Source organism: Haliaeetus albicilla, chromosome 5, assembly GCF_947461875.1.
Source record: "Haliaeetus albicilla chromosome 5, bHalAlb1.1, whole genome shotgun sequence".
Lineage (NCBI taxonomy): Eukaryota > Metazoa > Chordata > Aves > Accipitriformes > Accipitridae > Haliaeetus > Haliaeetus albicilla.
This window is the reverse complement of record NC_091487.1, coordinates 18,504,773-18,527,827: the sequence shown is the minus strand read 5'-3', so window position 1 is coordinate 18,527,827 and position 23,055 is coordinate 18,504,773. Positions and strand designations below refer to the sequence as shown.

The 23,055-nt window shown below is 38.8% G+C and overlaps 2 protein-coding genes and 1 long non-coding RNA gene across 6 annotated transcripts; 1 reads left to right on the top strand and 2 right to left on the bottom strand.

The window, feature by feature from the left end:
• The first annotated feature begins 11 nt into the window (after nucleotides 1-11).
• Nucleotides 12-8,695, top strand: LOC138685436 (uncharacterized). Of its 2 annotated transcripts, none has more exons than XR_011324688.1 (3): nucleotides 12-176; nucleotides 557-726; nucleotides 8,231-8,695. It is a non-coding gene; the product is annotated as an uncharacterized lncRNA (long non-coding RNA). The 2 variants fall into 2 exon arrangements; XR_011324687.1 differs by having other exon boundaries at nucleotides 12-325; nucleotides 432-726.
• ATXN3 (ataxin 3) lies at nucleotides 2,159-19,779 on the bottom strand. Of its 3 annotated transcripts, none has more exons than XM_069783614.1 (11): nucleotides 19,661-19,779; nucleotides 15,863-16,027; nucleotides 15,289-15,333; nucleotides 13,844-13,929; nucleotides 13,361-13,427; nucleotides 10,897-10,984; nucleotides 10,511-10,643; nucleotides 9,234-9,409; nucleotides 8,679-8,802; nucleotides 7,839-7,927; nucleotides 2,159-7,174 (listed from the first exon to the last, which is right to left on the bottom strand). In XM_069783614.1, exons 1-11 carry the CDS (start codon nucleotides 19,682-19,684, stop codon nucleotides 7,080-7,082), a joined length of 1,092 nt encoding a protein of 363 aa, XP_069639715.1. In that variant the 5' UTR covers nucleotides 19,685-19,779; the 3' UTR covers nucleotides 2,159-7,079. The 3 variants fall into 3 exon arrangements, with proteins under 3 accessions (XP_069639715.1, XP_069639716.1, XP_009922169.1); XM_069783615.1 differs by having other exon boundaries at nucleotides 10,511-10,625; XM_009923867.2 differs by lacking the exons at nucleotides 13,361-13,427; nucleotides 15,289-15,333; nucleotides 15,863-16,027; nucleotides 19,661-19,779 and having other exon boundaries at nucleotides 13,844-13,876.
• Nucleotides 19,780-20,322: 543 nt separating this feature from the next.
• Nucleotides 20,323-22,985, bottom strand: NDUFB1 (NADH:ubiquinone oxidoreductase subunit B1). The gene is made up of 3 exons (XM_069783616.1): nucleotides 22,939-22,985; nucleotides 21,770-21,914; nucleotides 20,323-20,588 (listed from the first exon to the last, which is right to left on the bottom strand). Exons 2-3 carry the CDS (start codon nucleotides 21,907-21,909, stop codon nucleotides 20,552-20,554), a joined length of 177 nt encoding a protein of 58 aa, XP_069639717.1. The 5' UTR covers nucleotides 21,910-21,914; nucleotides 22,939-22,985; the 3' UTR covers nucleotides 20,323-20,551.
• Between the last annotated feature and the right edge of the window lie 70 nt (nucleotides 22,986-23,055).

The window sequence follows — 23,055 nt, the reverse complement described above, 5'->3', positions numbered from 1 at the left end:
GGGCGGGCGGCCGGCCGCTAGCTGGCGGCCGAGGTGTGTGGCGGGTGGCGCACGGAGGCCGAGGCAGCGTCCCCGCGAGCTGACAGGCTTCCCCACGGCAGGCAGCGAGCCCGGGGCCGTGGGGACGCGCGGTTTTGAAACGTGGTCGCTTTCAGAGGAACAAAACCACAACCAGGGTACGTGGTTGAGTTTGAGCTGCTGCCGCTGGGCCCACCTTGTCAGCAGGCCCAGCCGGTGTGCCTCGTGCGTGTGTGTGTATAAATCTTAGTCCGTGTAAAAGTAAAGTTGGGGGAACGGAGAAGCTGGCACACGAAGCTGTAGTGAAGTTGGGGGAACAGCGAAGCCGGGCGGAGGCAGGCGCCAAGGGGGCCGGGGGTGGGGTGGGGCGGGGCAGGGTGGGGCCGGGGGTGGGGTGGGGTGGGGCCGGGCAGGGCCGGCGGCACCACGGACAACGTCAGCCGGGAGCGGAGATGGGCCTGTGATTAACGTGAACCCGGTGAAATACACGTACTTGGGTCATGTGTCATTAATAAAACACCGTGTCCGACTGCTACAGGAATAGAGACACACCGTGTTCCAGTACGTATTTTCACAAAATGGGCAAGTTCCCGAAACACTAGCCCCTTTCTGCTGTGGATGCAGATGTGGTGGATGCTTGGGTAGATTTCCAGCCACAACCCTGGCACTGGTCCGATTCAAAGTTCTTTCCAGTTCTGATCAAATGAGGTATGTAAAATTATTAGGGACCACAAGTAGTACTACACTGTTACAAAAAATACGGTATTACAGCAGTAATAAAAATACTGATACAAAAAATTGCCAATACGGGAAATGAAATACAGGGCAGCTAGCTCATTGCGTTTCAAATTAATAACTACATAAAAATTAATAAATAAAGCACCACATCAATGGTAAAATGAAACTGAGAAGAAAGTGTTTCACAGCTGAAATCTTCGCGTTTTTAGAGAGGAGCTGAGAATGCAGCAAGCACAATGCACATGCTCTAGAGTTAAAAGCTGACAAACATTACCAGGCAGCTATTAGTTGCTTCCCAAATGGTATCTTGCAGAGCCCTTGGTGAAGGCTGCGTAGCTGGCCTGCAATACTGGATTGCCTTTTTAGCTTTACTGTCCACTGTCACTCAGAGGCAACTCTGAGGTTGGGCACAGTATGTGGTCCAGGAGTTTAGAAGTTAAAAATAACTGAAATAGCTGTTGGGTTTGACAGTTTTCTAATAAATATTGCTTTCCCTCTTTTCAGTGAACAGTTTTTCCATCAGGTTTATACATTACCAAATTTTAATGGTATATTTACCACCCTTATAATTATCCATAATGATCATACACACTTCAAATCCATTTCTAGCTCAAAAAAAAAAAAAAAAAGGGCACCAGAAATGTAAGAAGTATTAGCATGAAATGTACATACATCTCTTGATCAGTTTTGTTAATTTTAGTTTAAAACATTGGGTTTAATGGATATGAAATGTTTACAACGCTCAGAATACCCTCTGCTGTAGCTTAACAAAAATCATATGGGTCCACAGGAGATAAAAGATGTCATCTTTTCCAATACCATTTGATGAATTCATTTTTATGGGAAATTGTCTCCTATTGTGGTTTATTTTATAATGCTAAGTGAGGCAAGAAGTCAAGAAAGTAGCACAGAGGGCTTTTTTTCCCCCAATTCTTTAAATTACTACTTTTGAAAAACTAGGAACTATTTAGCTGACCAGCTTCATCTACTGCTGAAAAGGTAAGCAGAAACCATCCAGTATACTCTGTGGATTGACTAAGCTACAAAACTGCATTGTGCCACAAAAAGAATGTATATTCTGGTAGCAAAACAGGAAATATTAGCTTATTTTAAAATTAGCATACAATTTTCAAAGATGTAGCATAACTATAATCAGCACCAACTTTCTTCCTAACAGGAGCGTCTTTACATGAATCTGGGGATATCAACAGATGAAAAGACATCACAGACAACAAAATGTCAGTTATGAGCAACAGAAAATTACTCCACTGCTAATATATATACACAATATCTGGTGCAAGGCCTATTGATACCAAAGTTGAGAATTTAATGTCTGATGATTCTGTGCCCAATCCACATAAGGGAAAGCACATATACAATTACTTGTGTCAAGAGAGAAACATTAGAAGCTATAATAATATTTATTTTAAAAAGTGATATCAAATACAACCATATATATTTGTGCCTACTTGAAGAGCATTTTCAAAATATCAAACAGCACTGCCATTTTCCAGTGAAAACAATGGCAAAGCATTTCAGCTTTCCTTTTTTTAATCTTTTCAGTATTATATGCTTTATATACACAAAATAGAGACAATTGTATAGGAATCCAGAGCCAAAGACATGATACTGAAAGCAGTCTCAAGACAAAAAAAATCTATTACTGAAAATTATTTCTAAAATACACAACTATTAGACAAAAGATGAAAAAAATTACTCCCTTACAAAATCCTGACACTACAGTGTTTTGTACACATGGGGTTTCATGTAGCAAAAAATAAAATTTTATCAATGCTTGCATGCTTTAAAGACAATATCAAGGTTTTTCTCCTTTGTTTGCAGAGTGGCATTTAAATATTACATCCCTTTCTGTTCAAACCCTTTTATAAATTTCCCCTCCTGAATTCACACAGTGGCTATACTGGGGGAGTGGTGTGAGTGTTAAAAAAAAAAGTTATCTAAGTGTAGTAACAATTATTTGCTTTTCTTAACAAAAAAAATAAAAACATTTTGATTTGGTAAAAGCAGTTGAAAAGTCACATGTACTTTAACATTCTAAAGAACTGTAATTGGGGAAGTAGATGACTACGGCAGGTTAAATACTAAAGCATTCCCTCCATGTCTGAAATGCAAATAAGGCAAAATGTCTGTCTGCAGGTTAAAAAAGTTTATTGCAAAACAGCCCATGCTTTTAAGATGCAAACCTGGATACAACACAAAGAAGCTACTAATTCGAAAGTATTGAATATTTGGGCCTGACCAGTTCGAATGTATTAAGTATTGTTCTTACTTGAACAACCGATTATGTGTATGGGGGGAATGCGTAGATATGTTTACCCATTAGACTTTTCAGGGGGGTTTTTTGTTTGTTTGTTTGTTTAAAAAGATTTGTGAGTAACTACGAAGAGTTCCCAGGAATTAAGTTCGTTTGATGCAAGACAGTAATGGCTTACCAAGCGAGCAACATAATTTTATATCTAAGCCCTTAAAAAAAGTTTCCACTTCAGTTTTTCTTTTCCCTGGATTCTTTTTTTGATTCCTTTAAAAGTATGTGCTGATAACATGAATTGTACAATAATACTTCTTTGTAAGTCTGAGTTCTAGAGTTCTCCAATCCCATTCCCCATAATATTTCTCAGTAAAAAGGCCACCATTTGTATGTTTTCATCATTATTTGAAACAATAACTAAATTCTAGAAAATTTCAGACATTTTAGAGCTGTAACATGTTCTTGTTCATTTTTAAAAGCCTATTTGTCACTTTTGTAATAAAACAAAGCAGCTTGCAAATGACAGTATGTGTCTGAGATACAGAAACAGAATTGCTTACTAGACATGTGCTGAAGGCATTTTAAACTCCCCACCATTTTATAGATTTATAATAGAAGCAATAGTCCAACATTAAAACACATCAGAGATTTAACTTTGTATTGGTTATTTTTAAGTAGTCTGCAAAGTAATTAAGTATGAAAAACAGTAAGAGTACCCTAGCTGAAAATTACATTTAAACTTGCTGAAGTTGTTTGAAGGGCACAAGGAGCCCAAACATTGGAGAGTAGGCCAGTATTGTATCAGATTAGTTTCAAGCCCAGAAAAATGTCAGCATTTAAATAGCTCACATTTATACCTGCTGTGCCTAACAAGAACTGCATTCAAGCATGACTGCATTGCAACACTTTTTCCTCCTACCCTCCTTACAAGACCATGAAAGCAGTTTACAGAATTATACTTAGAGAACTCATTTTGGAAGATATTTAATCTATCAGTCATTCCCCCCGCTCCTTTGACTTCTATAGGGAGAAAAACACAAGTTATGTCACATGGACTGTTCACTGTAAGGAAGACAGTAAACACCTGTTGGATGAATGAAATCTGAAATTCCCTCAAGTATCATACTGCAATAAAAAAAAAAAATTAAAAATCAATTTCTGCTCCTTTACAGTGGACTTCGGCCTAAAGCTACAACATGGGAAAAAAACCTTTCAACTTGACAGAATAGGTAACACTAGGAATAGGCTCTAAATTAGTAAACACTTTATGAGCATAGTTCAGCCACATTGAGAACTGTTTATCACTGAAAGAATGCACACCAAAAAATGAGATCAGCTTTTTATTGACAGCTTCTTGGCAGGTCCACACATTTTGAACTTTAGGTCTGGGTTATAAAATATGTACTGTCGTCAATTAGTCTTTTCCTTTGGTGCAATTAACATACGTAGCTTAAATTGCTACCTCTTAACTGCTTGACTAGGCAGATACACCTTCTTCATTAAACTTGACATTCTTCTGAAATTCAAACTGGTATTTGTAGAGTGACAATGTTTCTACACAGAATGGAATATGGTTAGCCCTGTAATGATTGACACAGTTGTGCTTTTCAGGCACTGTTACTTTATATTCCTTACATAATAAAACACTTGGGTGATGAAGTAACTTACAAAGTGACATGAAAGTTCAAATGCAAACCTCCGTGCTTTAGTGATTATAAAAACATGTAATTGTCACAGGTTACAGTTAATGTAATTCAAGGGGCTTAGATTTTTTTTTTTCTTTAATATAGGGCTGCTACACTATATAGCTATAGAAAATAATACATTCTTATTATATTCTTATAATAGAGGATAAAATGTCCAAGTTCCAAGTACTGGTATCAAATTGCCAGCCTATAGCTATTTATAAAATTCAGAGTCTTATTTCAGAATCAGTTTATGGCACAACAAAAGAAGGGAAATTAAAGCTGTGGATAACTTATAGATGAGCAAAGAAATAATTCAGTGCTTTAGAGATTCCTTTCCTGTCTTCAGTTTCATATAAATTTTAAACTGAAAGCAGAAGTTTACATCCTGAAAAATATAGTATTTCAAAATGGCATACGCACACACAGACTTTTAAAGCCATTGTTTAGCTGTATTAATTTGAGACATTACAGATATTATAATTAATATGCGTGACAGAATTATTTAAAAAAGACAAAATTTAAAATCAGGTTTTAAAAAGTAGTGCTGTCTCATGTCAAAATCCACATTGTCTTACACATACCAGTAGTTCTGGTGGAAATTCAGCACACAGGTAAGGGAAACAGAATTTAGCCCAATTATGTATAATATAATAATATCCTAAGCTATCAAGAAACCATTGCTGTAAACAAATCTTTACTGAGAGGTAAGAGCCCTTTCGTGTACAGTACTACTTGATGCTGAATGTGTATTTCCATCTAGCTACCATTCATTTCACACTAATTTTAATTAAATGTTACTATTGTGCAATGATATAACTTTAGAATATTTTGATAAAGAAATTTGGGGTTCTCTTCAAAAGATCCTTAGAATGCCTGTGCTAACTGTTAATGCATTAAGTGGACTACAGCTTACATACTCTATCTACAACATATTTCCATATAATTTATATGTAAACAGAATTTGTATTTCAAGCACCATTTAGGAAAATGAAACATCTCTCAATTGTTGCACTGAAGCTGAAAGTCAGGTTTGGTCACCCTGTTACACATTCATCCTGGATACCAAAGCAAATGTCTTACAACCAATAGCATAAGCTATCTCACATACTTTGCTCCCCAATTTTTCTCAGGATCAGAAACAGCATGATAAAAAATCGTAAGGTGCGTGAATAAAAGGCCATTCCTGGAAAAGCTGCAACATTCTGACAGACACTCATAAAAAGCATTTCAGAAAGAACATCCACACAAACATAAATATTCATTCTTAAAAGAGCTACTTGCACAGGGGTCATTTCAGACTGCAGGAATGCACCTTATGGGTGTGGCACTGACTTTATGGCACCTAAATCCCCTCCTCCTTTCTCCTAGACTCAGTTACAGCTCTTTCATACTGGAAGGCCAGAATGAAGGGTTGAGCTTGAAGAGGAAAAAAGACTCCAGAAGAGGTAGAAAAGAAAACCTCTTTAACCCAACTAATTCTACACTACTTTTATAGTAGATAGTGGCATAACTAGAAAGACCATAAGAAAGCAAAAACAAATTAAAAAAACAAACCAAAGAAGGCAAGTTACCTGCCAAATGACAATAAGGCAACGCAAAAATCCTACTTTAAACATGGATCTGAAAATTTTAGTTGCGACTGAAGAAAATAAAACATACAGTTGGAACTGGAAGTAAAATCAGAAAGTATTAGAAGGTCAGAAGTCACTGAAAGATACAGAAGTAACATCATAATCAACAATACCCTGAAGATTTTCTCTTGAGTTGCAAAGTAAGAAATTTATGGATTCATGTTTCTCCTGCAGAATGGGTCATTTCAAAAGTGGACAGCAGGATTGAAAAGTTGACATTAAGTCATTCAGAATAAACAATCACAAAATATATTATCTAAGATAAACAGAATTTAATTCTTTTTCCCATTTGAAGTGATTTCTTACAAAAACTTAGTCATTTGTGAGCACAACTTATTACTTGTATCTATTTTTCCATTAGTACTGAAGGAAATCAGTTGATGCTGGGTTTTGGCACGTTTTGTATATTCTATATTCTTCAAAACAACGTAAACTTGCTTTTAAAATGCAAGTTACAGCTGCTACGCGTGTCTAACTTTGTTCATGTGAATAGTTTAAGCAATTTTAATAAAGCTACTCTGTGAACAGATGTTCTGTAGTAGGAGTGCTACAGTTTTCTAAATTAGTGCAATCTTTTCTGTTTTTGCAGATTCCCTCTAAACTGACCTCCAGACCACCTTTCATTCCTGCTTCCAGAACTCTGAAATGAACCCTGCTTGTGCAACATCCACACAGTAAAATTATAATGGAGACTTAGTGTTTTGCCAATGAGAGGGGGGAAAAAAAAAAGTTACATCATTTCTCCTCTTCTGTATTCAAGTGGTTTCTAACAGATTCCAGAGACATATTCATGGCTGCTTGAAGCATGTCTTCTTCACTCATATCACCTCCTAAAGAAAATAAATGCATGTAAATTATAATAAGTGCACAGAGCTAGTTCTCAACTGTAGTTAAATGCTTTCGTTGTTCCTTTTGTCCACATCCACCTGTTTCCACCCCACCCCCAAAATTGTTTTTGTTTTTTTTTAAAGTCATTAAACATTAGGCACTTAGTTTTCCATCCACAAGTCAGTTTGTAACAAGTAATACACATTAATTTTGGATCACCAATACCTAATACTGGTGAGGCCTACATACTTATGTTCTGCTGAAAACGGGTTCCAGTTATTTTGTCAGATATTACTCAAGTTTACTACATTGTCATGCAACTTTAAAAGTCATTTAGAAAACAAATTGTTGGCACAAATCCCATCAAAGATTACAATTTGTAATGCTAAAGCCAAAAACAATAACAAAAAGCAAAGCCAGAACTCAAATAGTCTAATAGTAACGCTCTTCACTTTGCAACAGCTTATTGACATTCAAAGCAGAACAGGCTTTTCAAGAAAGTGAACATTTCCTTCACTGCCAAAACGAGTAATGGCTGTGACACAGTTCGAATAGCTGCTGGAGCAAGGAAGTAGGCAGACAAGGGAAGTTAAGAAACAGAGCACAATACAAAGGTGAAAAAGACATAAATATTTCAGTGTTGGAAATAAGTTTAAGAAACAATACCTGGGTCAGCTTCTGGAGTGCTTGAGCTTAGAGTTGGCTTATCATGTAGGTTCAGGGTCCGATCTTGCTGCTGTAGCTGTTGTTGCTGCCTGAAAGTGTTATAAATTTATAAAAGAGTAAGATTAACATCAATATGAGACCTGTATCAAGTCTATGTCATTGTAAGGAAGGCCAAGAGTCAGCTGTTTGGTACAATAACACCCCTGCACCTAAATTGTCTTCAATTATTTCACCTTCCTAACCTTCAGACACCTATCCTCCCAACATTACACTCCAAGCCACATCACTATTTTCCCAGAATTCGGATGGTCTGTGTTCTTATCCTCTCATGCAAAGTCTAACTCCTCCCATCCATAGCATTTTTCCCTGGTCTTTATTTCCTCCATCACTAGGAGACAGAGATAAGGAAAAGCTACAACAATACCCCAACTATGTGTTAAGAAGGTACTCCAAAACAGCAACATAAAATATCATCTAGAACGCTTTCATGTGATGCACATCAGAGGCTTCATTACCAGAAGCAAAGTCTTAGAGAAAGAATACTTTTCTTCAGGAAGGTAATTACAGAAATTTACAGGATTTCATTTAAAATACTTCTATAACATGTATGTTTTCCTTCTTCACAAGACTGATGTTGCATTACTAACAGATCCCCTCTTATTTACAGGTTTCTATTCTTCGTAGGAACCACCTGGGAATAGCAAAATTCCGGTACTGTTAAGAAAACATGTTAAGAGAAAAAAGTTAAGCTAGACCTCAGTCAGAAACCCATCCACACCCCAAAAGCACTGAAAAATACAACATGTACTTCCACGTGCAGTTTTCTATTAACTACTTTACTTTTCAAAATATGCTTGTCTTCTCCTTCGCAGTTCTTCTGAAGAAAGGGAGTCTGTCTGACTGGTGTGAGGCAACTGAGGAACACTCTGTGGTAATGAGTCCAACAACTCACTTCGACGACTACCTAAAACCAGAACATGCCATATCCTACTAATTACAGTAAAATGAAGTTAGTAAATGAAAGATAGCTTAAGGAAATGTCCTCAAACTTCAGAGAAAGAGACTAACTTGTTGGAGAAATAAGCACCTAGGCTAACTTCACTTGATACTATCTCTCCTCCTCACCTTAGGACTGTTGCCCTTCCCTCCTGCCACCCTTTGCCAATTTGTTCTTGCTTCCTAATGATCAACGTGAGCATGAAAGTTACAGCTTTTCAAAAAGCAGAAAGGAGATAGCTACAGGAAATTCTGGATTGTCCTTCCATGCCTCAAAGCCAGTCTTTTCAGAGAGCTTGACACATGCTGGATAAAGTGGCTGACTGAAACTGGTTTCAGTAGCTGCCTAAAGCATAAGCAACATGAACACTGTAAGAGAAATTTAGATGAGTACTGCACCTTGCATGCTGAGTTGAATGGCTCTGCGAAGATCAGCTTCTTCATCTTCCATATCAATTTCCTGCCTACTTAGAGCCAGGGCTCTCTGAAAATTCTCTTCATCTTCATCTAACATGCCTGTTCCATCAAAAGGATGGTTGACTTCTATTGCTTGGTCCACATCGCTTCTGGGAAGCCTGTGAAATTGATATATTTATGGCAGAATTCAGACAGAAATTACATTAACTTTTACTGTGAGATTTAAAGTAAGTATTTTCTGCTGATTTAACTCTACTTTTTTCCTGACTTTGGAAAGAAACATTTCTATTGTGAAAATCTGCTATATAAACAAATATTTTCATTTCTACATGAAAAAAACACAAAAGGCCTACAAAAATGAAAATACTGCAACTGTAAACCCATGCACTGCACATATTGACAAGAATCTGTTCTGTAGGAAAAACTTCAAAAATAAGAAGCCTACAAAAAGCAGTAATACATGTTATTCAAACCTATTGCTATTTAAACAGTTACACCAGAAGAACATAGTGCATGTGGTCTCCTTCTTAGGAAGCTTTGATGACCACACTAGAGCAACAGATTCTCTGTAAACTATACATGCTTCCCATGTTACTGCCAAGTAGTTTGTTTTTATTCGATCAATTTACAACACAGTTTACCTTCACAAAGTGGAAGAAACAATAATTAATTCCTCTGAAAAGCCTTAAGCCTTTTTATCAATATGCAATTTATTCACTATGAAAATGTGATAAAATTATTGCAGTAGTAGTACTTCATACGCTTTCAAGGATGTTTTATATTAGCAGTATGCATCACAACAGAGCACCACAATATTTACAGTGAAATTATTCCAAAAGGAAATGCTGTATGATTTATATGATGTACAATTCAGATACGGGTTTCTCGTTCTTTTCTACTTACGACAGAATGCACAAGCCAGTCTGAACTATAGATTGATCACTATTAACCACAGTTTGGTAAGATTTGCTAACCCGTTTTACTATAATTGGAAAACTCTTGTAATCATGAAGTTAAAAATCTGCACTATACAACACTTACACACATGGAAAGATTGAATCCTTATTAAGGTAGTTTTTGCCCACTTAAAAATACACCATCTGTATTCTACCAACTTGCTTTTACTGTGTGCAACAATAGTAAGCATATTGCACTAAAGGTACTTCTAATTACTTCTTAAGAGGGTTGTCTCCACATAGGCATTAATCATGGAAACCAATCATATGGAACACTGTTAAAATGAAATCTATTTACCTTACCTCTGATCTCTTGACTGTGCTGTCTCTTCTCCAATTAGTTTTGGTCGCTGCATCTGCTGTACCCGAATCATCTGCAATAGCTGATCAGCCTCGCAGTCTGGCAGGTCACCTTTTACTACAAATATGGAATAACCTGAGAAAAATAAATTGTAAGTCTACAGTGTTAAGCTGCATGCATAAACACTCTAAAATGCACGCTATATGGAACACAATGATGTGCAATTTATTACAGTGTAAGGCTCTACCTTTCATTATAAGGACTTGGGTTATTTCACTATTTCAATCACAAAACTAAGGGTAGTTAAGTGAATACATAAAGATCTAATAAATAATGATTATTACCTACTTTTAATTAATGAGATTTAACATCTGCAAGTTACTATTACCTTCCTGTTGTAATTGAGCCAAGAAAAGTGCAAGATATGTATCTGATATTAGTTCTGGACCCATCAAGAGAGAGTTCAAGTTAAACCACTGTAATTAAGAAAAAAAAGGGTTGAGAGAACAAATTAGCATAAAGATTACTTGGTAATCCATTTCTGTACATTGTGGTCATTTTCTATGATGGAATATCCGAATAAATCTAGTAAATAAATTATCAAATTAAAAGTCTTTTGAAGCACAATACCTATACTGCTAAAGGTTACCCTTCAAATACTCTTCAGCTAACAGGAGATCCGAAGTGGGGAAATTACTGCATGCTCTCTCCCATTACTGAACACTGGTACCAGACGAACAGATTAAAACAGATAAATCAAAATATAAGGGTAGAAGAATTATTTCAGACATAATTCCAAAATTCTACTTAATCCTAGTTTTAAATCTGTTCAGAGACTAATGAAGGACAAACCCCTTCATAAGTTAACGCTGTATCTTAAGAATTTAATAGATACAGGAAACAGACATTGAATTCTTTCCATGAAATACTTCCATTAAATATTCTGCCTTTAATAGCTGGTGATGCTGAAAAGTATTTTTTACTTCTGAGATAATTTTTAAATTTAAAAATTAAGAAAAATGAACTCAAATTTAATATGTTGATAGTACAGCATAATATTACAATAGGGGACACTTGAGATAAATATACACAGATCATTTCTGATCTCCCTGAAGAGGACTAGTAATTTATAATATTTCTTCTATAGAGAAAATATATTCAACGTGGACAACAAAATATTCTACCTTTAAAACACCATATATATTGCAATCAATCTGAAGAACCTTTTTTATACCATACTTGTTCAATATTATCCAATTTTAACCAGGAAGCACCATTTCAGATAGCAGAAGGAGAATTCTACCTCCATTCTCACAAAAATGCATTTATCTACCCAAACTTCCATATATGCAGTCACACAATTGCAGTCAGGCCCATACTGTAATTCACCTGGAATACAGGAAAGTGGCTATCTACCATTCTGTCATTCAGTCACGCAATTTGTCAAAAACACCCTTTGCCATTAGGAAAGGGTAAGAAGACCAACAGTGTAGGAGTGGGGAATAAAAAGTTATGTAAACAAATACAATGGACAGATTACAGACAAACTTTCTAAAGGGAATATGGAGGAGGAAGGTTGGTAAACTAATTTTGCTTTAACTGTAACAGAAGAGAAGCAGGTCAAATCTAAGTCAACCTATTTTGTCTGTCTTTTCTCATTACTCTCCAGGTAACAGACACCTAGTATTGTCTTCAAGTGGTTACAAACCACATGTACAAGCAAAAGACATCCCTCCTCCAACTTAAAAACATTTTGGAGATGGTTGCTATCTCACCCTACATGGCTGCATATATAAGGAACATTTCCATACTTTTAAGAGACCATTCAGCCTTTTTGATATCAAATATACAAAAACTGCTTGTAAACATTAGCCATACTTTTAAACTAAAGCAGAACAGCAGAGTTTAATTTGTTAACTCACAGGTGAAATGTTTAATTTCAGGGGTTTTGTTGTGGTTTTTTTTAGTCTAGATGACAACATAGGTAGACACCACTTGCAAAATGAACCAAATGGGTAAAGAGACTCCTGTCTACTATTGTAGAATCTAAAAGCTTATTTCATGAACATTTTCTATGACACAAAACCCAACATGAAACCAGCTTATATTGCCCAACATGAAACCAGCTTATATTGTATAAAAGCTTATGCAGTATGATCCAGAACAATGATTGGCTACTGAAATAAAACACTGCATTGGTGTTACAAGGGACATGGATGTGACTTGCGTTATTATGTATGTACCATATACTTGTATGGCCATCCCTTACCTTTAATATTTCCTGCTTATAATACAACTGTTTCAGAAAGTTTTCTAAAGTAGTGCAAAGTTGTGATTCTACTTTCCCCAACCTTATGTTAAATACTTGCAATCATGAATATTATTACATTTGAAATTTGAACTTTTTCTTACACCTACTGTCCATTTAAACAAGCAAAATTATTTTTACAATGTCAATAACTTAGTGCATTAAAATAAGTTTGCATTCCATAGGGATCCTAATCCTTGTCTAGGACTACCCCCGTCCAATTTTTCTGCTATTTTTCATGCAGAAAAGAAAGAAAAGACCTTAAGACATCACACAGACTCTACCAGAGCTGCAGCTTCCTAGAGGATAGGCTCACTTTGATGGGATTCATCCTAGGGTCTTTCCCCAGGCTAACATTCACAAAAAGCTGCCTGGCATTTTTGTGATATAACAAACATTTACTTTTTTTTTTTTTTTTTAATATGGGATACTATTAAAGCAAACTGCAGCAAAAGCTTGCAAAAGGCCAACACATGGTTTACTCGCAACCACTTTTCCACCCCCATTCTGAAGTCAATTTTTAAATAAAAAAAGACAATGTCACCTGTTTTCCTAACTTTCGAACTGTAAACCAGTGTTCCTTATAATTACAAATAAATGATTTTTCATTTCTGTAAAAAGAAAAACAAAAGGTATAGATAAAATTAAATACTCTAATATTGGAGTGCATATTAATGTTTAAGTTCTTTGCTACCACTAATTTAAACTTATATATTAAAATTTCAGTAATACAACTGTTGATGTTACAGCATACTCATAGTGCTTTAATAACATTTAGGAAGTTGTCAACATTACTGAAATCTCCATATACCTGTGATGCCACAGATACTGAGATATCATGAAGGCACAGAGGACAGATGCTCACACACACCCCCAAAAGGAAAAAATTAAAGACAGAGGGGATAATAAAAACATCAGAATGCAACAGAGCTTGAAACAGTAATTTTAAAGAAAGATTTAAATCATAGATTAAGAGTATTATTTTTCTGTAAAATGAAAGCAGGGTGCTAAGAAAAAGTTGTCTTACATAGGGTCGATCCCAAGCCTCTGATACTCTGGGCTGTTGAAGAGGATTAGTTCTAAACCCCAAACTTTCAAAGCATTGCTTATAACCTGTCAAAAAAATAGCGCTTTTCATGAGTCAAACCAGTCAAATCTAAATTTAAGTAATGCAACCATCTTAGCTGCTATAAACAATTACACTGTTTTAATAAACCTTAGATTTCAAAACATTGCTAGCAAACCTAGCAATTACATTATGCAAAACGCAACTGTCATGAATCTACATGCAAACATAACACACATTACTGTATCTAGGGGGAAGTAACAAAACTAGGATTTAACCAAGATGTGTTAATAGTCTTACTCCCCCAGACAAAGCTGTAACTTCACCTCCCACAGACACTTCACAAGTTGTCATCTCTGCTCTCAAAGTACCACTCTGCCCTCCCTCCCCCCCCAATACAATGTCATCCTTCCCCACAGGAACTATTGGAAATTTTGCACCACTGGATTGTCACCGGATCAGTCAGGTACATTAGCACAAACTTTTACAATAACTGTTTAAAGCTATCTTAAATAATGCTGTAGGAAATTTTAAATTAACAATTCATCTTCCTTTCAGTGAGCCAACTATGTAGCAAGTCAGCAAAGCAATGACAGGAGAAAAAAAGTAGAATATGAGGCAGCATTATTTTTCAGCTTCAATACTGAAGCAGCACAATCAAGAATACAAGAAATGCCAAACTGCTAATGGTTTTTCACCAAATAGAAAAACAGCCCTGTCCTGCCATAAAGAAGAGAAGCTCTCAAGGGATTCTGGAAGATTGACAAGCACCTCTGAAAGCTCAGGAGACAGCCAAAGGTACAAAGCATTGCTTACAGCTCTAGTGCTAGACACAAGCCCCAATTCAGTGTTATATACCTTTTTTTGTTGTTGTTCTGGTTTAAGTATTTATTATTAATTACTTTTCTGTTATGGTCCTTAAAAAAAAAAAAAGAAAAGAAAAAAACCAGCTCTAAAGTGTCTGAGGTGTGTTGTAAAAACTGGAATGCAGATATTGCAGCTTTTTCCATTCTACAGATCACCCTGTAACCATTGCCAAGGGCTTTACAGTCTATAATTAGAGAAAACAATCTCAAATCTGCTTTTTCACCTGTAGTCTATGGGAGCCAAGGTCTACACCTGAAATGCCCATAAGAAGAAACTTAGAAATCAAACTTATTGCCAGCAGGTGTCATTTCACATTTCAAGAGTCAATGCTTCTACTATGTGTTTAAGGGCCCATGAACTGAAGAACTGCAAGTCACTGCTCTTAGCGGAAAACACTCTGAAGATTTAGAAGTCCGGCACTTAATCCCATTTAGCCTATAAACTGGAAACTAGATGAAAAGGCTTGACGCCATTTAAATTATATGAGAGAACCTATGTCGCATAAATAAAAAATTCTGGCAGTATAAAGCCATGCTTACTTGAATTGAGAAGAATCCACTGTCATCCATATTTACAGAAGGCTGCTGCTCAGTGTGAGGTTGGGAGGGAGAAAATGGGAAAATGGTGTAAGCATAAAAAAGGTCAGAAATAATTCAGTTTTGAAAATAAATATAACTGCACATACTTCAAGCAACAACTCAATATGTCCTAGTCTGTAAGGCTGATTACAATGCCCAAATAAGCTTATTAATTAAAACCTCAAACCTTTAAATTAGAAATGCCCAGCACTTAAAGAACAGACAGGCATGGGAACTCCTGTTCCTATCTCTGCCACTGGCTTACAAAAACAATAGGCAAATCGCTGATCCTCCTTCTTGCCACGCCTGACCTTCCTACCTGTAAAATGAAGATAACATAGCTTTTTCTAGAGTCATTGTAAAGCTGTACTAGTAACATTTGAAAATGCCTAATTTAAGATGCGTGAATGACAAGATGTATAAATTTAAGAAGTTTTAGCACTAGAAAATTAACCTTCTCTATCTATGCAAGAATATGTGCTACACAATATCAGATTTCAGGCAAATATCAAGCCCCAAATTAAGATGATTTTACCTGTAAAAATGTTCTATATTCTTCACTAGACACTCCTCCCTCTGCCATTCTCATTCTTTCTTCCTCATCCAACTGCTGTGCAATAGAGGATAGCTCAACAGGACTGAAATATTCCCCTTGTAGCAAATTATTCAGACAGTGCTGAGCACACAATGAGCCTTCTTGCTAACATTGGAAGAGAAAAAAATACCAAAGACAACAAAAAAACACGTTAATGTTTTACTCTGTAAAATGACTCAACATTCCGTCCTCGCAAACTTCCTGCCCTCCCCACTCACCCAGAATGCCATGTATTCTTCAGATGTATTAAACTGCAAGCTACAGAATACAACCCTCCCATCAATTTGATGGGAAAAAAACCAACACACATACTACTTTATTTTCTCAGAGGAATTAAATTTCATGTAACAATGTTATTTTTGAAAAGACTGTAAAAATTGCCAATGGCCTGACCAAATCCCACAAGGACTCAGCAACCATCAAGACAATGGATTCTGTCCTCTTCCAAATCTCTACCACATAAAAATGAAACGGTTTAGATATCTACTTCCCAGTAACAAATGTTTTCTGCAACAGATGCTCTCGTTCTTTTTTAAATTTCTTCCCTGCCAGATATGACTATTGGCAATCTGCTCTCCACATGTGGCTAAAGAAAAGCAGACTATTAGGACTTTGGAGAGATTTAAAAGTATACATCTACAGAATTTATTTCCTTCATTTCAGGTTACTCACCCAGTTCGGGTTATAACCAATTTGTTTATTGCCGAGAAAGTAATTAGGAGCTGGACGAGCGACAAAGCTCATTTTCCACATGAAATTTATAACTAGATAAAAGAAGCTAATAGTACTGGTTCTAAAATCTTGGTGACAATGATGAGGTGACAAGAAAAAAATTAAATTCAGCATATTAAACAACAAAAATATTTTTTTTGTTGATAAACCATTTAAATGGAAAACACTTCAGATACTTTGTTACATATCCAGCACATAGGAGATAACAGAACTGTAATATAACATTTTTAGACTGTCAACCTGAATTAAAAATGAGTAAATTAGAAGTGTCAGTCATGATTTTGTATTCATTCAGATCAGATATTTGTTAATTTGTGCTACATATCACGCTCCATCATTTTCATAAGTGCAGATAAATACTGCCTTCTTAAAAAAACAAAACCAAACCAAATCACAGTTGCCCATGAAAAGAAACCAACCTTTTATTACAAATTAAAAAACAAGTGCAAGATAAGATTAACATCAGTTTCAAAATCCTGCTTTTCTCTTTTGTTTTAAACAGTCCTCATTTTTATTTACAACAAGAACTCTAATGTGCATGCACTCTATTAAAAACAAAACTAAAACCCCTCAACAAAAATAAAAAACACCCCTCACTCACACCAAACCCACAGAAACCAAGAATACAAGAGCATGCCTTGGAAGAATATTCTTTAAACTTCCATGGAAGCCTCATACAAATCATATGCACAAGTCTGCCATGATCTCCCTTACAGCAGGAACCTAAAAAATTCCCTTTACCCCAGATTACAGAATCTTCCTAGGGCTTCATCACTCAATTGAGCAATGAGTTATTAAAGCTAGACTGGCTTTACAGCTAGGGTTCAACAGAATCCAGAAACCTCCTCCAGCTCATGTCCTTCCCACAACAAGAAACTCAAGACTAAACACCAGCTCCTGTCCCTTTGGGACCACATGCCTGCTGCTGGTCATATGATAAAGCTGTAACAGAAGAACCTGCTTAAGAATCACAGGTTTCTCCACCAGAATTATATGAAACTGAATTAGAAACAGAGATGTATTAAAATACCTTTGAAAATGAGTTGTATTACAGGCTTATATCTTAGTTTCACTAAAAGGACCTTTCTGTATTTGTACAGTTTTACCTTAAAGTAATAAACTTTAATTTTCATATGGAAAATTTGTATGTACTAAGTGCAAAGTACAGAAGAGAAAACTGATCTTACAGGTTTTAACTGACATTAACTTCAGTCTTTTTTTTGCAGAGAATACTGCATCTTTACATAATCTGAAATCCCCTCACTGAAACCTATCATGATATAAACTAATGCCCTGCTTTCAGTGTTTTCAAGCACTGGTACCTTATCAAAGAATGGACCAACTTCTAAGATAGGGGCTCCTTAAGCCCCACCCCTATGTCCTACTTTCTGCAATTGTCATTCCCCTGTTAAAAATGCCACATTGCTTAGATCTTTTGTCTTGTTAAGTTTCCTTTATAAACACTATGTTTTTCATGCCTTTTTATTGGAACATCTGAGGTGCGCAGATTCAAGCAGGGGGTGTGCGTGTACATGCAGCACTTTAAATATTTTGACAGGAACTAAGATAGTGCACTTGGTGGGGGGGGAACCCTTAAGAAAAAAAGGCAGACTTTCAGTTAAATTTTCCCTAGAATAATAATGATATAAAAATATTTGATACTCCAATTTAAAACAGGCATTCAAGTGTAACTTTGTAACTAACTTACCAGGGAGCAGTTATGTTTCACATGTGAGACACCCAAGACTGTACCTTTCCTTCCCCCAAAACCTGTAGCAACTACAAATTACCATCAGCTCATAACTTGGAATGTATTATGCTCTGTCACTTAAATTACAGCAGTTTTGTTATTAAACTAGAAACCAACTTCATCATAAAAAAGTTATCATTTCATTATGTGATAGGCCAGGCCAGATAAGAGAAGGGTACACTTGTTTTGAACTCATTTTCAAATCTAGTCTGGAACTCAAGGTCACTGTAGCAGAGGCCATAATGGCTGAAATCCAACACTCATCCTCTGAAGTTTTGCAACCCAAATCTAGTTTGCAAGAACACTCCTCAGGTTCTATGGATTTAGAACAGGGATTTTGGGGGTTTTTTTGGAAGTTATACAGCTGTCTTGCTTTATTTGCTAAGTAAACCAACCATTACGCATGAGAACAGTGTATAAAAGCCAATGTTAATCTTAACACAATAAAGCTGCAGAGACATTGGCAAAGTACATGAAAAAGACAATTATATTTGAATAGCATTAAAGCATAAATAGCTCATATTTGGGAACATGGATAAACCACAGCAATTCACAGAAGCGTTTGTCCTCCAAAACAGGAAACGCTGTTCGGCACAGAGAAGCACAGTACATGAATTAGGATTTCCTTCACAGCTCCCCCTTTCCCTGCTCCTTCCACAGCCCCAACCAAGCCAGACTAGTGAAGAGATGTGTCTGAGAGTACAGAAACAGCCCTGCCTGCCGCTGCTCATCTTCATGGTCGTTTCTCAGCCGTGCGAGATCTCTCTCAAGAAACACGAGCAGCTGGAGCCCGCACCTTCCCATATTTGAGGTCTGTTTCTAAAGTCCCAAGAAGAGCGGTCACGGCGCGAGGGGAAACGCCGAGGCTCAGCCCTGACCCTCTCTGATCTCCAGTAACAACGTCTCCTTTCCCCGCAGAGCCGGCAGGCCTCGCAGAGCCGAGCTGGGCCGGGCCACGGGCACCGGCATCGCCGCGCGAGCGGGCCCCAGCTCTCCCCGGAGACAGAGGAAACCTTGCCGCTGCCTCATCCCGCCACCGGAAGGATGCCGAGGCGGGCAGGGCACAGGCCAAGCGTACCGCGTGGGGACCGGGGGCTGCCTCGGGGCCAGCGCAGGGACGGGAGACCCGGCCGCCGCCCCGAGCAGCTCCTCAGAGAAAGCAGCCCCAGCCTGGACGGCCCATCCGACGGCGCAACCCCCTCTATCCCGGCCGGCCTCCGCCAGGAGCGGAACACCCCCCCCAACTCCTCACTCACCCGCTCGTGGAAGATTGACTCCATGTTTATTGTCAACGGCAGCAGCCTCCGCCTCACGTGACCTCTCCAGCCAATCAAACCTTCCCTTCCTCGACGAGCCGCTGCAGCCAATCCGCGCAGTCCCCCTGCTGGGCTAGGCCGCCCGAGCGAGGCCGGCGCCAGGGCTGGCAGTCGTGGCGGCGCCCCCTGCCGGTAAGGAGGCCGCCGGGCTGATGGGCCGCCAGCTCCCGCCCCCGCCCTGCCGCCCTACGCGGTGCCGGGCGGGCGGCAAACGAAGGGGTATCGCCCGTTCGCCTCGAGTGGTCGGCGCGAATTCGAGAACGCCCCGAAGGCCCCGTTCCCTCGGAAAGGCCAGATTGCCCTGCGTCACCGAGTTTAGCAAACGCCCCGCAGTGCCAGCTCCCTGCTTGTTCTCAGCAGCTGCTCGTCCCCTCGTTGCACCTTCCCCTTCTGACGCCCGGGGACGGCGCCGCAGCCCCCGCTCGCTGCCGCTCCGGGCAGACACGGCTACACAGGGAATCTGGAAACAAACTTGTTTCGATTCAATGAAAAAAAACAAACAACCGTCGACCACATACATTCCGGGTGCGTGTTAAGTATTCCTTTCAAGGCGAGTTCATAAATTAGCTAGAAATACATGAACTCCACACCATACAGTTCAGTAATTTTTGCATAGTTTTTCTTTATTATATAATTCCCCCTCCCTGCTCCAGACTGTGACTTCTGGGGACAAAAGTAAGATTGGAAATTAAACTAGCACTGATGAATTGCAGGTGTCCTTTTCTGTAGCTTTACATATTCTCTCAAGATAACAACCATAATCCTAGTCTTTCAACGTGTGAGATATGATGAGGAATCAAACGAAAATATTTTCCATTTCATCAGCAGCCTTTATTTCCATGTAACTTCTTCACCAGGCTTCAACTCTCTGTGTGGAAAGAAACAGAGGAAAGAAACTAAAATTAGGATTTTTTTTTCAGAATAATTACTAATAAATGTAATTAATTATTCTACAATACCTTAATTTTTGAGAGTTATGTATAAATTTATCTTTCCTTGCAATCGTTGTCAGTTAAAAATCTTTCGATACTGAGAAGCTTCCTCTTTTCTTTCCAAAGCTTCAAAGGCTTGAGTCCTCTTAACTCCCATTCATTTAAATGGAAGCAAACAACAGCTGATCTCTGAGGAGTTAACACGCTTTTTACATAATGGGATCCAAAAGGAAAAATTCTACTTCTTTTAAATAAAAAAAAAAAATCACTGTTTTGGTGGGAAGAGAACTAGGTGTGAAAGCAGAGGGGATTTTTGCAATATGCTGAAATACCAGCCCAACTTCACCAGCAACTGCAGTAAGGAAAGTGCTAATGTAACAGTGGGGTGGATTATGTCGTAAGCTTACTTTCTTACTCAGAACTAATTTAGGTGAGACCAGAGTAAAAAAAAAAATCTACCTGCAAACTGAAAATAACATTCCTACTATTAGTCCATGCTATGCAGCATGATATTTTTTTTGTTTCGTTAACCCTATGGTCTAATACAGAATTTGGAGAACTGACATAGATGAGGCAATACATTAAGTTATCTAAATTCTCCCTGAGAAGTCAGCCACTAAGCCCAAAGTGATCAGTGTATATAATCGCATCCCTCAGTGAAGGTACAGCAGTTGCCAGCATAGATGTTGTATTAATTTTTAAAAATTTGATTATTTTTAAATGACACAAATTTATAATTAGTTAAAACGCATTGTAATAATTTTAAAATTAAGACAGAAGCTTGCAATAATCCACTGAAAAGTTGAAAATTAAAATTCAAGCACTGTGTTTCCTGCTGAAGTTTTAGAGAGAGAGAAAATGATGGTTTCCACATGTCATGACTAAGAACTTGACAGCAGTTAATGATCCTTTCTTTAATGACTAAGATGGCTCCTAATCCCCCAATATTCAGAGGGCATTAGTGACCTATTGTATGCTTGCTGAAATTTTTAGGGCTTTCTTCCCTTTAATATTTTGACAGCATCACTGATTTTTTTTGTCATACTTAAAGACTCTCAAAAAGAACAGAGAAGCACTTTGCAAGGTAACTATATATGTGAGGCATCATAAAGCAGACCTTCTATATAGTAAGCTCTTGTTTCTGAAGGCAGACAGTTTTTCATCATTCCTTCTGTCCAAATAGCATCCAATCACAAATCCTAAGGGAACAAGGATGTGAACCCAGTGATCACGCACAGCTTGGGCGAAATTCACCATGACTGCTAGAAAGAAAAGCGTAACAGGTGAGAGTTACTGATAGATCCATACATGGAAACTGTTGCACACCTGGCACCTTTAATCTCACTTTCTAAGATCCTACAACACCATAATAAATACGAAGGCCATCAAACACCTCCTACAAGACACATGCTGTTCACAGATCCGTACACAGGGTTCTTAGAAATAATCCTAACTAACTCTTGGCCCTGGGAAATAGGATTTTATCCTAAAATGGAAGAGAAACAGAACATCTCTTTTAAGATATCCCCGGTGAAATAGTTCCTAGAGTAATTCATCCATTAAAGTAACTCTAGCAATACAGAAGTTTGCTGTTCTGTAAAACGCTACAAATGCATTTATAACCTCAACTCCTGCAGACAGACGCTTTACTATCTGCAACAAGGCTGAAAGATACTCTGCACATTCGGTGGGGAACTGACAGGTAAGGAAGAACGGACATTTCTAAAACCCAGCGAGCCCTTTCCAGCCCAACCGAAGCCTTCCAGATTAGCGTCTTGCCGCAAGCTACAAGAGACACCAAGGAAGTCATACAGCTGCGAGCTCAAAACGGCATGCTAATTACAGAGGACAGGCACCAACGGCGCCGTTCCTCTCACAGCCGCCGCGGGCCGGCGGCACACCGGACACCCGAGGCGGTGTGGGGGAGGGAGCAGGGCGGGAGGCCCTGACCTCCCCCGGCCCCTCCTCCCTCCGTCGCCCGCGATGGCGGCTCGGGCCGGCGCTCACGGTACCGACCCACGGGAGGGCCCCGCCAGCCTCCCGGCTCCGCCGGGCGCGGAGAAACGCTGCCCCCAGCCTGCCTGGGAACCCGACCGCCCCCCGCACGCCCGTGCCCGCGGGGGCAAGAGCGCCATAAAGCCCCGGGGCTGAGGGGCGCTCCCACTCCCCGGCCCCGTCTCCCGGCCGAAGGGGACAGGGCGAGGCGCCCCCGGCGCAGACGGACGCCGGTACCGCGGAAACACCCTCTCGGCTGCTCCCGCCCCCCGCGCGGGCCCCAGCCGGTACCGCTCCTCGCTGCGACGGGCCCCGCGCAGCGGCCGCACCAAGGGCAACGGGCGGCGCGAGCAGGCCGGGACAGACCACCGGCTGCGCAGCGAGAGGGGGAGGAGGGCCCTCACCCCC

Excerpts from the sequence above, each read along its gene's own strand:
- ATXN3 (XM_069783614.1), bottom strand. The coding sequence starts at position 19,684 with ATGGAGTCAATCTTCCACGAGCGG. Across the intron at positions 7,928-8,678 it reads AGACAAGCATATTTTGAAAA|GCAGCAACAACAGCTACAGC; the intron begins GTAAAGTAGTTA and ends TAACACTTTCAG. Across the intron at positions 7,175-7,838 it reads CACTCCAGAAGCTGACCCAG|GAGGTGATATGAGTGAAGAA; the intron begins GTATTGTTTCTT and ends TATTTTCTTTAG.
- NDUFB1 (XM_069783616.1), bottom strand. The coding sequence starts at position 21,909 with ATGGTGAATTTCGCCCAAGCTGTGCGTGATCACTGGGTTCACATCCTT. Across the intron at positions 20,589-21,769 it reads AAGAGCTTACTATATAGAAG|AGAGTTGAAGCCTGGTGAAG; the intron begins GTCTGCTTTATG and ends CTTTCCACACAG.